A 17,183-nucleotide genomic window follows, 5' to 3' on the forward strand; every position below is an offset into this window, starting at 1 on the left:
CAACCTGTTCGATTTCAGGAATCAACCTTCGATTTCGGCCTCAAATAACGAGCTATAAAACATTTTTCACGATCATCCGAGTTTGGCGAATCTTTGGTTTTTCAGGCACACCAAGCACCCCCAAATATCTTCCGTTGGTGCTCAAAATTTACGTGGCCGCTTTATCTGACCCAAGTAACTTTCTATGTGATTTTCGGAGAATTTTATTCCGAGACCGGAATCCCAAAACCGTGTATTATACACTTCAATTTGATGATTCGGAAGGTAAACCGAACCTCGTTTCTTTTTCTCTCTGTTTTTCAATCACGCGTCCGAGCTCATTTCAGAAATCAACCTGTTCGATTTCAGGAATCAACCTGTTCGATTTCAGCCTCAAATAACGAGCTTTACACATTTTTCACGATAATCCGAGTTTTGGCGAACGGGTTTCAGGCACACCAAGCACCCACAAATGTCTTCCGTTGGTGATCAAACATTGCGTGGCCGCTTTATCTGACCCGATAAACTTTCTATGTGATTTCCGGAGAATTTTATTAGGGATCCAGAATCTCGAAAAACCGTGTATTATATACACTTCAATTTGATCGTTCGAAAGGTCGTCAGGAACGTTTTTTTCTGTTTCTCAATCACGCGTCCGAGCTCATTTCAGAATCAACCTATTCGATTTCAGGTATCAACTGTATGATTTGACCTCAAATAACGAGCTTTAACACATTTTTCACGATAATCCGAGTTTTGGCGAATCGTCGCCAGGCACACCGGCACCCCAAATGTATTCCGTTGGTGCTAAAACTTTGCGTGACCGCTTTATCTGACCCGAGGAACTTTCCATGTGATTTCCAAAGAATTTTATTCCGGGACCCCGGAATCCCGAAAAATCGTGTATTATACACTTCAATTTCAATTAGATTCGGAAGGTCGACGGAACCTGTTTCTTTTTCTCCCTGTTTTTCAATCACGCGTCCGAGCTCATTTCGGGAATCAACCTGTTCGATTTCAGGAATCAACCTGTTCGATTTCAGCCTCAAATAACGAGCTTTAACACATTTTTCACGATAATCCGAGTTTCGGCGAATGCTGGTTTGTGGCACACCCAAATGTCTTCCGTTGGTGCTCAAACTTTGCGTGGCCGCTTTATCTGACCCGGGGAACTTTCTATGTGATTTCCGGACAATTTTATTCAGGACCGGAATCGCGAAAAACCGTGTATTATACACTTCAATTTCCGCCGTTCGGAAGGTCGCATCGAACTGTTTCTTTTTCTCCGGTTTTTAATTACGCGTCCGAGCACATTTCAGAATCAACCTGTTCGATTTCAGGAATCAACCTTCGATTTCGGCCTCAAATAACGAGCTATAAAACATTTTTCACGATAATCCGAGTTTTGGCGAATCTTTGGTTTGTGGCACACGGCACCCCAAATATCTTCCGTTGGTGCTCAAAATTTACATGGACGCTTTATCTGACCCAAGTAACTTTCTATGTGATTTTCGGAGAATTTTATTAGGGACCGGAATCCCAGAAAAACCGTGTATTATACACTTCAATTTCAGCCGTTCGGAAGGTAAATCGGAACCTGTTTCTTTTTCTCTCTGTTTTTCAATCACGCGTCCGAGCTCATTTCAGAAATCAACCTGTTCGATTTCAGGAATCAACCTGTTCGATTTCAGCCTCAAATAACGAGCTTTACACATTTTTCACGATAATCCGAGTTTTGGCGAATGCAGGTTTGTGGCACACCGGCACCCACAAATGTCTTCCGTTGGTGATCAAACATTGCGTGGCCGCTTTATCTGACCCGATAAAATTTCTATGTGATATCCGGAGAATTTTATTCCGGGATCCCGAAATCTCGAAAAACCGTGTATTATATACACTTCAATTTCAGCCGTTCGAAAGGTCGTACCGGAATCTGTTTTTTTTCTACCTGTTTCTCAATCACGCGTCCGAGCTCATTTCAGGAATCAACCTATTTGATTTCAGGTAACAACCTGTACGATTTCAGCCTCAAATAACGAGCTTTAACACATTTTTCACGATAATCCGAGTTTCGGCGAATCTTTGCTTTGTGGCACACCCAAGCACCCCAAATGAATTCCGTTGGTGCTAAAACTTTGCGTGACCGCTTTATCTGACCCGAGGAACTTTCTATGTGATTTCCAAAGAATTTTATTAGGGACCGGAATCCCAGAAAATCGTGTATTATACACTTCAATTTCAGCGATTCGGAAGGTCGCGGAACCTGTTTCTTTTTCTCCCTGTTTTTCAATCACGCGTCCGAGCTCATTGCGCAGAATCAACGTGTTCGATTTCAGGAATCAACTGTTCGATTTGACCTCAAATAACGAGCTTTAACACATTTTTCACGACAATCGAAGTTTGGCGAATGCTTGTTTGTGGCACACCCAAATGTCTTCGTGGTGCTCAAACTTTGCGTGGCCGCTTTATCTGACCGGGGGAACTTTCTATGTGATTTCGGACAATTTTATTAGGGACCGGAATCTCGAAAAACCGTGTATTATAAACACTTTAATTTCAGCCGTTCGGAAGGTAAATGGAACTGTTTCTTTTACTCTCTGTTTTTCAATCACGCGTCCGAGCTCATTTCAGGAATCAACCTGTTCGATTTCGGGAATCAACTGTTCGATTTCGACCTCAAATTACGACTTTAACACATTTTTCACGATAATCCGAGTTTTGGCGAATCTTTGGTTTGTGGCACACCGGCACCCCCAAATGTCTTCGTTGGTGCTCAAACTTTGCGTGGCCGATTTATCAGACCCTAGGAACGTTCTATGTGATTTCCAGAAAATTTTATTCGGGACCGAAATTCCAAAACCGTGTATTATACACTTCAATTTCCCGTTCGGAAGGTCGTCAGGAACTGTTTCTTTTTCTCCTGTTTTTCAATCACGCGTCCATGCTCATTTCGGGAATCAACCTGTTCGATTTCGGTAATCAACATGTTCGATTTCGACCTCAAATAACGAGCTTTAACACATTTTTCACGATAATCCGAGTTTCACGCATCTTTGGTTTGTAGGCACATGGCACCCCAAATATCTTCCGTTGGTGCTCAAACTTTGCGTGGCCGCTTTATCGACTCGGGAACTTTCTATGTGATTTCCGGAGAATTTTATTCGGGACCCCGGAATCCCGAAAAACCGTGTATTATACACTTCAATTTCAGCCATTCGGAAGGTCATACCGGAACCTGTTTCTTTTTCTCCCTGTTTTTCAATCACGCCTCCGAGCTCATTTCAGGAATCAACCTGTTCGAATTCAACCTCAAATAACGAGCTTTAACACATTTTTCACGATAATCCGAGTTTCGGCGAATGCTTGTTTGTGGCACACCGGCACCCCCAAATGTCTTCCGTAGGTGCTCAAACTTTGCGTGGCCGCTTTATCTGACCCGAGGAATTTTCTATGTGATTTCCGGAGAATTTTATTCCCGGACCCCGGATTCCCGAAAAACCGTGTTTTATATACATTTCAATTTCAGCCGTACGGAAGGTCGTATCGGAACCTATTTTTTTTCTCTCTGTTTATCAATGAAGCGGCCATGCAAAATTTGAGTAACAACGGAAGACATTTGGGGGTGCCGGTATGCCATAAACCATCATTCGTCGAACCTCGGATAATCGTGAAAAATCTATTAATGCTCGTTATTTAAGGTTGAAATGGAATAGGTTAACTCTTGAAATGAGCTCGGACGCGCGATGTAAAAACAGGGAGGAAAAAAAATAGGGTCTGGTACGACCTCCCGAACGGCTCAAATTGAAATGTATAATACACGGTTTTTCGGGATTCCAGGGTCCCGGAACAAAAATTTTCGGAAATCACATAGAAAGTTCCTCGGGTCATATCAAGCGACCATGCAAAATTTGAGAAGCAACGGAAGACATTTGGGGGTGCCGCTATGCAATAAACCAGCATTTGTCGAACCTCGGATAATCGTGAAAATCTATTAATGCTCGTTATTTGAGGCTGAAATCGAACAGGTTAGGTCCTGAAATGAGCTCGGGCGCGTGATTGAAAAACATGGAGAAAAAGAAACAGGGTCCTGTACGACCTCCCGAACTTCTCAAATTGAATTGTATAATACTTGGTTTTTCGTGATTCGAGGGTCCCGGAACAAAATTCTCAGGAAATCACATAGAAAGTTCCTCGGGTCAGATAAAGCGGCCACGCAAAGTTTGAGCACCAACGGAAGACATTTGGGGGTGCCGGTGTGCCACAAACAAGCATTCGCCGAAACTCGGATTATCGTGAAAAATGTTTTAAAGCTCGTTATTTGAGGCTGAAATCGAACGGGTTGATTCCTGAAATCGAACAAGTTGATTCCTGAAATGAGCTCGGACGCGTGATTGAAAAACAGGGAGAAAAAGAAACAGGTTCCGGTACGACCTTCCGAACGGCTAAAATTGAAGTGTATAATACACGGTTTTTCGGGATTCCGGGGTCCCGGAATAAAATTCTCAGGAAATCACATAGAAAGTTCCTCGGGTCAGATAAAGCGGCGACGCAAAGTTTGAGCATCAACGGAAGACATTTGGGGGTGCCGGTATGCCATAAACCAGCATTCGTCGAACCTCGGATAATCGTGAAAAATCTATTAATGCTCGTTATTTGAGACTGAAATCGAATAGGTTAACTCCTGAAATAAGCTCGGACGCGTGATTGAAAAACAGGGAAAATAAGAAACTGGATCTGGTACGACCTCCCGAACGGCTCAAATTGAAATGTATAATACACGGTTTTTCGGGATTCTAGGGTCCCGGAACAAAATTTTCCGGAAATCACATAGAAAGTTCCTCGAGTCAGATAAAGCGACCACGCAAAATTTGAGTACCAACGGAAGACATTTGGGGGTGCCGGTATGCCATAAACCAAAGCATTCGTCGAACCTCGGATAATCGTGAAAAATCTATTAATGCTCGTTATTTGAGGCTGAAATCGAATAGGTTAACTCCTGAAATAAGCTCGGACGCGTGATTGAAAAACAGGGAAAATAAGAAACTGGATCTGGTACGACCTCCCGAACGGCTCAAATTGAAGGGTATAATACAGGTTTTTCGGGATTCCAGGGTCCCGGAACAAAATTCTCCGGAAATTACATAGAAAGTTCCTCTGGTCAGATAAAGCGACCACGCAAAATTTGAGTACCAACGGAAGACATTTGGGGGTGTCGGTATGCCATAAACCAGCATTCATCGAACCTCGGATAATCGTGAAAAATCTATTAATGCGCGTTATTTGAGGCTCAAATCGAATAGGTTAACTCCTGAAATGAGCTCGGACGCGTGATTGAAAAACAGGGAAAAAAAGAAATAGGGTCCGGTACGACCTCCCGAACGGCTCAAATTGAAGTGTATAATACACGGTTTTTCGGGATTCTAGGGTCCCGGAACAAAATTCTCCGGAAATCACAGAGAAGGTCAGATAAAGCGGTCGCGCAAAATTTGAGTATCAACGGAAGACATTTGGGGTACCGGTATGCCATAAACCAGCATTCGTCGAACCTCGGATAGTCGTGAAAATTCTATTAATGCTCGTTATTTGAGGCTGAAATCGAATATGTTAACTACTGAAAGAGCTCGGACGCGTGATTGAAAAGCAGGGAGAAGAAGAAACAGGGTCCGGTACGACCTCCCGAACTGCTCAAATTGAAGTGTATAATACACGGTTTTTCGGGATTCCAGGGTGGCGGAACAAAATTCTACATAAATCACATAGAAAGTTCCTCGGGTCAGATAAAGCGGGCGCGTAAAATTTGAGTACCAATGGAAGACATTTGGGGGTGCCGATATGCCATAAACCAACTTTTGCCGAACCTCGGATACTTGTGAAAAATCTATTAATGCTCGTTATTTGAGGATGAAATCGAATAGGTTAACTCCTGAAATGAGCTCGGACGCGTGATTGAAAAACAGGGAGAAAAAAAGACAGGGTCCGGTACGACCTCCCGAACGGCTCAAATTGAAGTGTATAATAGACGGTTTTTCCTGATTCCAGAGTCCCGGAACAAAATTCTCGGAAAATCACATAGAAAGCTCCTCGGGTCAGATAAAACGGTCAGGCAAATTTGAGTACAAACGCAAGACATTTGGGGGTACCGGTATGCCATAAACCAGCATTCGTCGAACCTCAGATAATCGTGAAAAATCTATTAATGCTCGTTATTTGACGCTAAAATCGAATAGGTTAACTCCTGAAATAAGCTTGGGCGCGTGATTGAAAAACAGGGAGAAAAAGAAACAGGGCCGGTAGGACCTCCCGAACGGCTCAAATTGAAGTGTATACACGGTTTTTCGGAATTTCAGTGTCCTGGAACAAAATTCTCCGGAAATCACATAGAAAGTTACTCGGGTCAAATAAAGCGGCCACGCAAAATTTGAGTACCAACGGAAGACATTTGAGGGTGCCTGTAATACTACGGATTTTATAGGCTGGTACTCGACCGAGTATGGCCTACTCGGTCGAGTAAAGTGTGTTGGGTTTTCTGTTTGGCTTCTGCCCAGGAATACTCGGCCGAGTATGGGTAATACTCGACCGAGTAGAGGATACTCGGCCGAGTATACCCTATACTCGACCGAGTATCCGGCCTGACGGGTATTATTTCCGCGGTTTTGGTTAAAATTATTAGAGGTTATATATAATCGTTCGTCAGAATCTAAATTCATTTCTCTCCAAAAACATAAACTACGTTCATTCTCCTCTAATCATCTTCATCAATTCCAAGTCAAAGGTCGTCGATTGTAGGTTCTAGCATCTTATTCCGTGTCAATCGCCATAGTAAGTGTCTTATCCTTGTTCATCTATTGTCATTCTTATAATTAACAAACCCTAATTTGGTTAATTTGGGGGTTTAGGGTTTTGGTCATCATTTGTTGTTGATTGTTGATTATCGTTGTTGTAGGTGATGATGTGTTACTAGTTGTGCATTTGTATGATTGATTGCAGCGTAGCAGATTGCGAAAAGGTAGGGTTTCCTACTCAGTTTTACTGTTAATTGTTATGGCATGATTGTTTCGTGATTATTGATAACTGCTGATCATCGGAGTATGGGCGTTGTTGCGACGGTGTTGGTGTGGAGAGGTTGTGACAGCTGTGATGCTGTGTGTTGTGATTGTGGTGGAGTCACTTGCGGGAGTGGCTTCACACTCTAGTTCGCCCTCCGTGGAACCCGCCACGGGAGGAGATGTGCACATTAAGGGACAGGGATATGTTTTAGTCGCTCGTTGATGAGCTGGACTTGGTGGGATCGGCTGCGGTCACCCACTGGCGGCGTGGATTACCTGTTGCGATGGGTAATCTAGCAGGGCTACACACTTTGGTGTGTAGTCGGTTACTATGTGAGATCGGGAGACCGGGGAGTGTGGATGATCAGCTGGTTACCGTGTTGTTTGCCTTACATTGATTGAAAAACAGGGAGAAAAAGAAACTGGGTCTGGTACGACCTCCCGAACGGCTCAAATTGAAATGTATAATACACGGTTTTTCGGGATTCAAGGGTCCCGGAACAAAATTCTTCGGAAATCACATAGGAAGTTCCTCGGGTCAGATAAAGCGGCCACGCAAAATTTGAGTACCAACGGAAGACATTGGAGGTGCCGATATGCCATAAACCAGCATTCGTCGAACCTCGGATAATCGTGAAAAATCTGTTAATGCTCGTTATTTGAGGCTCAAATCGAATAGGTTAACTCCTGAAATGAGCTCGGACGCGTGATTGAAAAACAGGGAGAAAAAAAAACAGGGTCCGGTACGATCTCCCGAACGGCTCAAATTGAAGTGTAATATACACGGTTTTCGGAGGTTACAGGGTCCCGAAACAAAAATGCCCGTAAATCACATAGAAAAGTCCTCGGGTCAGATACAGCGGCCACAGAAATTTTGTAGAGTAACATAGAACATTTGTGAGTGCCGGTATACAATTAACCAATCTAGAGTGAAAGTCGGATACACATTAAAAATGGATTAATCTTTGTTATTTGGTGCTGAAATCGAATAAGACAACTCCTGAAGAGACGTTGGACACATGCAAGAAAAAACGGGAAAGAAAGAAACTTGACCCAACGCGACCTCCCGAACAGCTCAAATTGGATTGTATATAATACACGGTTTTCAGGATTATAGGATCCCGGAACAAAAATGCCCTTAAATCACGCGGATGGTTCCTCGGGTTAGATAAAGCGTACACTGAAATTTTGGAGTGAAACAGAGGACATTTTAGGGTTCCAGTATGCAATAAACTAAACTCAGGCGAAAGTTGGAAACTCGTTAAAAATGGATTAATACTTGTTATTTGCAGCAAAAATCAATTAAGGCAACTTCTAAAGAGACCTAAGACACGTGTTAGAAAAACCGGAAGAGAAAGAAACATGACCCGAAATGACTTCCTGAACGGGTGAAATAGAAGTGTATAATACACGGTTTTCGAGATTATAGGTCCTGGAACAAAATGCTCGTAAATCACACGGACGGTTCCTCATGTCAGATAAAGCGTCCACAAAAACTTTGGGGAGTAACAGAAGATATTTTAGGTTGCCGTTATACAATAAACGAATCTCGGTCTAAAGTTGGATACTCGTTAAAAATGTATTAATAATTGTTATTTGGAGCAAAAATCGAATAAAGCAACTTCTGAAGAGACCTCGGACACGTGCTAGAAGAACCGCGAGAGAAACAAACATGACCCGATTCGACCTCCCGAACGGCTGAAAATCAAGTGTAGTACACGATTTTCAGGATTACAGGGTCCTGGAACAAAAATTCCCGTAAATTACACGTACGGGCATACAGATTCTTTCCGGAACAACCAAAATCTGCAATGTGTTTAAAGAACCAACTGGCTTGATCATATCCGAGAAGCAGATTCTTTCCGGAATACAGTGGACATACAGTGAAGTACATAAGCTAACATTTGCGTATTTAAACTCGTGTTAATTTTCCAACTGGTATAGGTCAATAACGATTTAAACAAATAAATTCGTTTCATTATTATTAATATCAAATCAAAATTCAAAAACATTTAAAGCAGTCTAATTTCAAACAAAACGTAAAGAAATGACTCAACCAACTAAATAAGAAAAATGTAACGAAATAATCGGGACGATAGAAGTACCCTCCACTTCTTATAGGCGAGATTGAAACAGTACTTAAAAAACTATAGAAATGTATATAAATTCGTATTTAAGATGGGCTTAGTATTTTCCTTTACTAGTATTTATATGATAAAAAATGAGCTAATGATTTTGTATCACACTAGTGCCGATAAATTGTTTACCATTATCGGCGTTCTAAGTCAATGTTTTTGAGTCTTAAGAACAACAAATATCAAATCAATTACAACACTACAACAACATACAATGAACACCGCACTAAAATATATTATTACACTACTAAAAATTGTGCATTTAGTTTGTATGAGTCACCTCAAGTAGTAGGTTCATAAAAGCTACATTAGGTTACTACTTCTTAATTGATAATACTCGAAAAAATCACATAATTCTATACGAAAATTTTGATAATAAATACACAAAGTATCTAACTTCATAATGGGGATTCTAAACTTATTTCAAGAGGAAAAATATTTAGACTGTATCGGCCCGAAAGCTCGCTTTAAGCCCGGACGGGCCGGGTTTGGGCCAATAAAATAGGCCCGCGCTTGTAGCCCGGCTTGACCCGCACACTTGGGCTTAATTTAGTGCTTGGGCCAAGCCCAAACCCGGCCCGGCCCGGCCCGGGCCATGCTGCAACCGGAAGAGTGTGCCATCCCTTTCCTATAGGCTACAGCAACCAGAATTCATCACCATACACAAAATTAGACACTGAGTCTTCCAACACAACGACTTGAACCATCTAACCGCGAACAATTTTTAACGTAAACAATGCAATCATCCAAGGCTTCCCTTGAATGTGCTTCTAATGGATCTGTCGGTACTGTGACTCTCCCTGCACACGGTTTTTGTTTCTTAGACGGATTTGTCGTCCCTTTAGAGGAAGAGACTAGTCCATAAGCATTTCTGATGGTTTTCCCGAAATGCTTCAGAAATCGGATAGGTGAGGAACGACTCTTAGTTTTTGCAGATAAACGCGTTTTCTGACTAGCATTCGGATTACCAGGCATCTCAACCGGAAATATGTACTCATATTTTCTCAACATCTGAACATACCCGAGAGAGCTAATCGCCTGATTTCGGGTTTTTTTTTTTATATGAAGAATTTAGGCAATACAAGCTGGCATCCAGCATATAATTTCCAAAATGCATTAGCCATATACAGAAAACTATCTGAAGAAAATACACCCTTAAATGCTTAGTCAGTCAATTTTGGATCATATAGGCTCTGTCTCCTGATTTGACGTCAAAAATTCTCATATGAGACCGTCTCATGATGGTTCAGTAACGCTTTTAGTTAAGGGTTAAGTTTTACACGTGTCAGATTTATAGTTATATACCTATATTGGTTGGTCTAACGTCGTATTAACAAAAAAAACGTCTTTCAAGAAATTTATAGCCAAGTATAGACTGTGGTACTTTGCTGCATGCAAAGTTTGCATTTTCTTAGTTCCTTCGTCTTAACCAATACACTAAAACCGCTTCAGTGAAATCTGTAACGTGTTTAAAGAACCAACTGGCTCATATCCGAGAAGCAGATTCTTTCCGGAATACAGTGGACATACAGCGGAGTACACAAGCTAACATTTGCGTATTTAAACTCGTGTTAATTTTCCAATCGGTATAGGTCAATAACGATTTAAACAAATAAATTCGTGTCACTCATATTAATATCAAATCAAAATTAAAAAATATTCAAAACAGTCTAATTTCAAACAAAACGTAAAGAAATGACTCAACCAACTAAATAAGAAAAATGTAACGAAATAATGGGGACAATAGAAGTACCCTCCACTTCCTATAGGGGAGATTGAAACCGTACTTAAAAAAACTATAGAAATGTATATAAATTTGTATTTAAGACGGGCATATTGTCTCTTTTTTTTAAAAAAAAAAACAAAATTAAACAAATAAATGGGAGAATATTTGGTCTAAGACTCTAAGGATTAGCAAAAAAAAAAATTGTCCTACCCATCTAAATGGGATACTCGGCCGGCCTTCAGGTCACTTTTTGCGCGATCTCCAATGTAATAGTTTAACCATAATTTTCGAAATTTAACTATCAATTTTTAATTTTTACAATTGTAAATATTACTCCGTAAATCATAATCATCTATCAAATATTTACATGACAATGTGGAAAATATTTAAAATGCAAAAAAAACAGACGTATAATTTATAACCCGTTTGGTCTAAGGATTAGCAAAAAAAATGTGTCTTACACTCCTACCCATGTAAATGGGATACTCCGATGGCCTTCAGGTCACTTTTTGCGCGATCTCCAATGTGATAGTTTAACCATAATTTTCGAAATTTTACACTCAATTTTTACAATTGAAAATATTACTCCGTAATCGTAATCATCTATCAAATATTACGTAACAATTTGGAAAATCTTTAAAATACAAAAGAAAGCAGTATTATAATTTAACCCGTTTTATATTTAAAACGAATAAATTCGTTTCCGTCTCAATATATCCATCTCTAAAGTCTCAAACGGATAAGCGTGAAGGGATAAAATAGAGAACACCACACCATTACTCTCACTCACTCTCTCTATCTTCAACTTCCGACCTTCAAACCTTCAACAATGGCGACATCAACTTCAACACCATCTCTCTCCTTCTTCTCTTCTTCTCTCTTCACCACCACAAAACCCAATTCCTTCTCCTTCAAACCCAATTCTCTCTCCCTCAAAAAACCCCAAAATACCCTCACATTTTCCGTAAATTCCCAACTTACCCCTCTCCCAATCCTCGACTTTTCCGGCGAAAAAATCGGCGAAACTTTCCTCAACCTCAAGACCGCGCCGCCGGAAACCGCTCGCGCAGTTGTCCACCGTGCCGTCGTTCATCATTTACAAAACCGCCGTCGCGGAACCGCTTCCACATTAACACGTGCTGAGGTTCGGGGCGGGGGTGTTAAGCCCTTTCCGCAGAAGAAAACGGGTAGGGCCCGCCGTGGGTCGCAGCGTACTCCGCTGCGACCTGGAGGCGGGGTTGTCTTTGGGCCGAAGCCCAAAGACTGGTCGATTAAAATGAATAAAAAGGAAAAAAGACTTGCATTGTCGACCGCGCTGCAGAGCGCGGTCGAGAGCGCAGGGGCGGGGGTGGTAGTAGAGGGATTAGGGTCGGGTTTTGAGAAGCCGAAAACGAGTGAATTTATTGGGGCGATGAAGCGGTGGGGATTGGATCCGAAAGAGAAAGCGGTTTTTTTTATGATGGAGGTTGAGGAGAATGTGGAGAAGAGTGGGAGGAATATTGGAACGGTTAGGATGCTTACACCGAGAAGTTTGAATATTTATGATGTGTTGAATTCGGATAAGTTGGTGTTTAGTAAGGATGCTGTTGATTATCTGAATGCTATGTATGGGGCAGATTACGAGGGCGAGGATGATGATGAGGATGATGAGGATGAAGAGGAGTTTGAGGAGGTTGAGGGTGATGTTGGTGATGAAGGTATAAATTTAATTTAATTTAGTTTAGTTTAGTTGTTGCTTGATTTGATTTGATTTGATTTAATTTTGGTTGTATTGCAATTGTTGATATTGTTCTTCTTTGATGATTTTGACTGGTTTGGAATTGAATTGTCGCGATTTGTGATTCTTTCTCAATTAGTCTCACTATAGATGGATAAATCCGTCTGAAGTGAAAGACGGGTTAAATATGCTTAAAGTGGTGACATTTTTTAGCCCCACCATGCAACTTGTTGTTTGTCTTATAAGTGGGTGGATATTTGGCCCTTCTATAACTATAGACGGATATCTCTCGTCTATAATGAAAATTTGTGAATTCTTATATGAGATGGTCTTTGGTGTGATTGTGTTAGTATGTTGGAGAATCTGAATGGTTTGTTAGTTTTGATTGTTCCAAGGTAGCAACTTTCGCGAAATTTGAGTGGAGTAAGACGAGTTTTAAATGCTCGTCTTAAGCACCACCAGAGTGGCCAATTGAGTTTAGTGATGCTAGTTTTTTTATGGTAATTTTGTATTTTGATTATGAAGAAATTTTGATGCTGGAAAATTGTAGATAGAAATCATAGGTATAATGAGTGATTATAAAGATGGATTGTAAAGGTGAGGAATAGATTGAAAATGTATGAAGTTGAGCTTTCAGTTTTGAGTATGTGACAAAGCTGGGGTACGAGTAATCTGGTAGTATTATGGTGTGTTAGAGTCCGGAGTCTTGTACTGATGTCACATAAAGATGAGTTTAAGAGCGTTTATTTGATGCAAAGCTATAACCGCATAATCTTCTGCAATGCTTTCAGACTTTCAGTTATGGCATGAGCTAAAACCGGATTGTTGTAGGTGTTTTGTGAAAGTATTGATAGTATCACCTTAACCGAACTCTGCGTAGAAAACTTTAGCGGTAATAAGTTTGAGGTTTGTCATTAGTGGTCATAAGTTTGAAGGAGTTCATCATTTGGTTCTAGATTGGGTGATGTAAAGGACTTAAGTGCATATTGTTTAGCTCGAGTTTCAATTTTTAAGTGATGAAGTTGGTAAAACTTTTGAATGCGCTTGAAAAAGAGAGTAAGGATTGGGAAATTTCCTGAAAATAGACGATTATGTAAAGAATCGTGTCCAAGTGCATACCTAAATGAGACACAATCTTTAGTAGAGAGAGTGGTGGTCTTATCAAGGTTAAACAACTTGACGGGATCTTAGGAAGTAGAGAGAGCGGTGGTCTTATCAAGGTTAAACAAAATTCTTGTGTTAAATTTCCATGCATAGGCATGAGTCATGACCTTCTATTTCCATATTGCTTTACTACTTCATTCTCCGGAGAATTGCGTTGGGACACTTGGGGGTTGTCTGGTGAAATTTTGGACAGTAACAGCTTTAACTTGTCTAGATATATGAGATGGTCTCTTGTGTGATTGTGTTGAAATGTGGGAAGTCTCACAATGGCTGATCTTTCGAGTTAGGGAAGCTGGGCATTCGGTGAAATTGGTGAACTACCCTTGCTTTACCATCGTGAAACTTTAGATTGGTTTTGAACGCTCATCTTAAGTACCACCACTCAAAGACTTACCATTGTTACCATTTTAGCTAGTGTTGCTAGTTTTCGATAGGAATCTTGTGTTTTTATTTTGATGAAGTTTTGGTGCTGGAAACTGTAGATAGAAACCATAGAAATAACGAGTGATAAAAGATAGATTGTGAAGGTGAGGAATGGATTGAAAACGTATGCTGTTGAGCTTGAGTTTTGATTATGTGACAAAGTTCGGTATGACTTATGAGTAATCTGGTAGTATTATGCTGTGTAAGCAGAGCCCCGAGTCTTGTAATCGATGTCACATATAGAGGAATTTAAGAGCGTTTATTTGATGCAAAGGTATAATCTTTTGTGATCCATTCAGTTCTGGATTGATAGTATTACCTTAACTGAACTTTGCGTAGAAAAATTTAGCGGTCATACGTTTGAGGTTCATCATTTGGTTTAGACTTTAGATTGGCTGGTGTTAAGGACTTAAGGTGAGGAAACATAGAAAGTGCATAATGTTTAGCTAAAGTTCCGATTTTTAAGTGAGAATGTTTTATATAAGCCTTTTTTTCCTGCCCAAAAGACGCCTCTTTAGAAAGAGAGCAAGGATTTGGAATTTCTGATGATTATGTGACGAATGATGTCCAAGTGCATACCTAAATGAGATATGATTTTTTGTCAATTGGAAAGATACGAGCACTTTAAATGATTCCGCTATGGGTCGAGTTTTTAAAATGACTAAAATTTGCGCTGGCGTGATCTTGGGAAGTACAGTGTGGTCTTATCAAGCCTAAATGAAATTCGTCTTGCTTAATTTCCATGCAGAGGCACAAACTTCTATTTGCATATTGCTTTAGCAACGACGTATTTCTTCGGAGAGTTGCATTGGGGGTTGTCAGATGAAGATTTGCGGCTGTAACAGCTTTAATTTGTCTAGATATCTATTGAATGACTGCATTTTTTCCCTTGAACATTACTGATTGCAGCTCTGCCTTTTAGACGAGCAAATATCATGACTTGAATTCAAACCCGTCAAGTAGATTTAGCTCGTGGATCTCTTCACACCATAAAAACTGCTAATTGCTAAGATATGTATCAATTCTAGTTTGGCATCTGACTGCACTGTCGTCGCAACTCTTTTTTTTTTTTTTTTTTTTTGACAATCGTGTTATCGAGATCTACAGCTTAATAACACGCTTAGCTAACCTATGAGCGGCTTTATTACAAATTCTAGGAACATAAGCAAAAGAAATACAATGAAAATTTGCCGCTAGATCAGAGATGTTGTCAATAGTATTCCTAGTCCAATGTACTGTAGAACATTGACCTTTTGGTTCTTGGCAGATGAGACCCCGGAAGCGGCTTAGACAAGCAGGCTGAAAGATTTTTGGCTGAGCATTCCCTTGTTAACTGTAAGGAGATGACCAAGACCTCACCTACTGATGCTGCCACGACCTCGCTTACTAATGCTGCCATCTTTTTTGTACACCATTGTAATCTACGGCTTCTTGAGTAGGATTTTTTCATTGTAAAATTATCTTTATATTTAATCACCGAAATGTGTGTTTTCCTTGTTCGTGTATTCTATGAAGAACTGCTCCCTTTGTGGCTTCGTCCCAGTTATTTGGTTACCTTTTTTTTTGTCAAGTGTATTTAATCAGAGGTAATCATAACAAAAGTTTGAGACAAAGGAAGTATTTTACTTGACGTTTCTTCCAACTCGACACAATAGTTTGACAGTTTGTCATTTATGTCAAATTTTGAAACCTGTAGTCTACGAGCTCTTTATTTCAAGTCGACAATTGATTTCGTGTTGCAAGGATTGAAGATTCCTTTTCATCCGTAACTACATGAACATCAATAAACCTGGAAACTTGTGTTATCTAAATAGCGTATCAGAGAGTGTAACTTAGTTTTAATGTACCCTCTCCGACTAGCTTGACAGTTCGTCTATGTACGTCAATTTTTGAAACCCGTAGTCTACAAGCTCCCTATTCCATATGGACAACTGATTCTGAAAGGACTCGAGTTTTCTTTTCATTCCCAACTGATGAACGTCACTAATCCGCGGAAACTTGTGCTATCTATTCTAGTTTATCAAATTGTGCGACGTATTCGTAATATACTTTCTCCGAGACTCCGACTCAACAGATTCATAGGTCATTGGCATTGGTTTTTATTTTCTGCAATGTGTTTTAGGTGTATATATAGTACGGATAGGAAATAATCAACAAAGACGGTTTGGCCGAGTGGTCTAAGGCGCCAGATTTAGGCTCTGGTCCGAAAGGGCGTGGGTTCAAATCCCACAGCCGTCACTTTTTTATTTGCTATTGATTTTATTGTATTAACAAATATTTTTATTACGGATGGTAATATTAACAACAAAACAACAACAAGGGCGTTTGGTCTAGTGGTATGATTCTCGCTTTGGGTGCGAGAGGTCCCGAGTTCGATTCTCGGAACGCCCCTTTTTGTTTGTTGTGTATAACTTTGATGTAATTATAATAAGGAAAAATTACAACTTACCTCCTAATATTTAGCGTATTTTACAATTTATCACCTTATATTTTATTTATTACAATATACCACCTATATTACATACTATATAATATATATCTCAATTGCCACCGTATTTCATTTCGGATATCTTTTCACTTAAATCCCGACTCGTTAAGTTAATAAAAAATTATAACAATACCCAAGATGCCCCTCAATCTCTCATCCCTCCCTCACAATTCAATTGCCACCCTCTCCTTTCTTCATCCCAGATCCACCATCGAAGAAGTCGTCTTCTTCACCGCCTTAATAGCTGGTGACTCTCATCTGTCACCCACCCAACACGACCGCAACTGCTACGAGTCACCACTCACCGCCTTTATATTTAGTTTAGGTAGGGAGTGTTTGACTGTTTGTGGTGAATAGAAGTATTGGTATTTTGGTTATTTAATTTTTTATTAAATTAACGAGTCGGGATTTAAGTGAAATGATATCGGAAATGAAATACGGCGGTAATTGGGATATATACTATGTAATGTAGGTGGTTTGTTGTAATAAACGAAATACATGGTGG

General features: G+C 40.2%; 1 protein-coding gene and 2 non-coding genes across 3 annotated transcripts; all 3 read left to right on the top strand.

Annotated features, from left to right (window-relative positions):
* Window positions 1-11,601: 11,601 nt before the first annotated feature.
* LOC141637515 (large ribosomal subunit protein uL4c-like) lies at window positions 11,602-15,753 on the top strand. Its single transcript, XM_074446993.1, has 2 exons — window positions 11,602-12,583; window positions 15,458-15,753. The coding sequence occupies exons 1-2, from the start codon at window positions 11,716-11,718 to the stop codon at window positions 15,478-15,480; spliced, it is 891 nt and encodes a 296-aa protein (XP_074303094.1). The 5' UTR covers window positions 11,602-11,715; the 3' UTR covers window positions 15,481-15,753.
* Window positions 15,754-16,348: 595 nt separating this feature from the next.
* On the top strand, window positions 16,349-16,428 carry TRNAL-UAG (transfer RNA leucine (anticodon UAG)). Its single transcript has one exon. It is a non-coding gene; the product is annotated as a tRNA-Leu (tRNA).
* An 81-nt stretch (window positions 16,429-16,509) lies between these two features.
* Window positions 16,510-16,581, top strand: TRNAP-UGG (transfer RNA proline (anticodon UGG)). Its single transcript has one exon. It is a non-coding gene; the product is annotated as a tRNA-Pro (tRNA).
* The last annotated feature ends 602 nt before the right edge of the window (window positions 16,582-17,183 follow it).

This window comes from Silene latifolia, unplaced genomic scaffold, assembly GCF_048544455.1.
Source record: "Silene latifolia isolate original U9 population unplaced genomic scaffold, ASM4854445v1 scaffold_119, whole genome shotgun sequence".
Taxonomy (NCBI): domain Eukaryota; kingdom Viridiplantae; phylum Streptophyta; class Magnoliopsida; order Caryophyllales; family Caryophyllaceae; genus Silene; species Silene latifolia.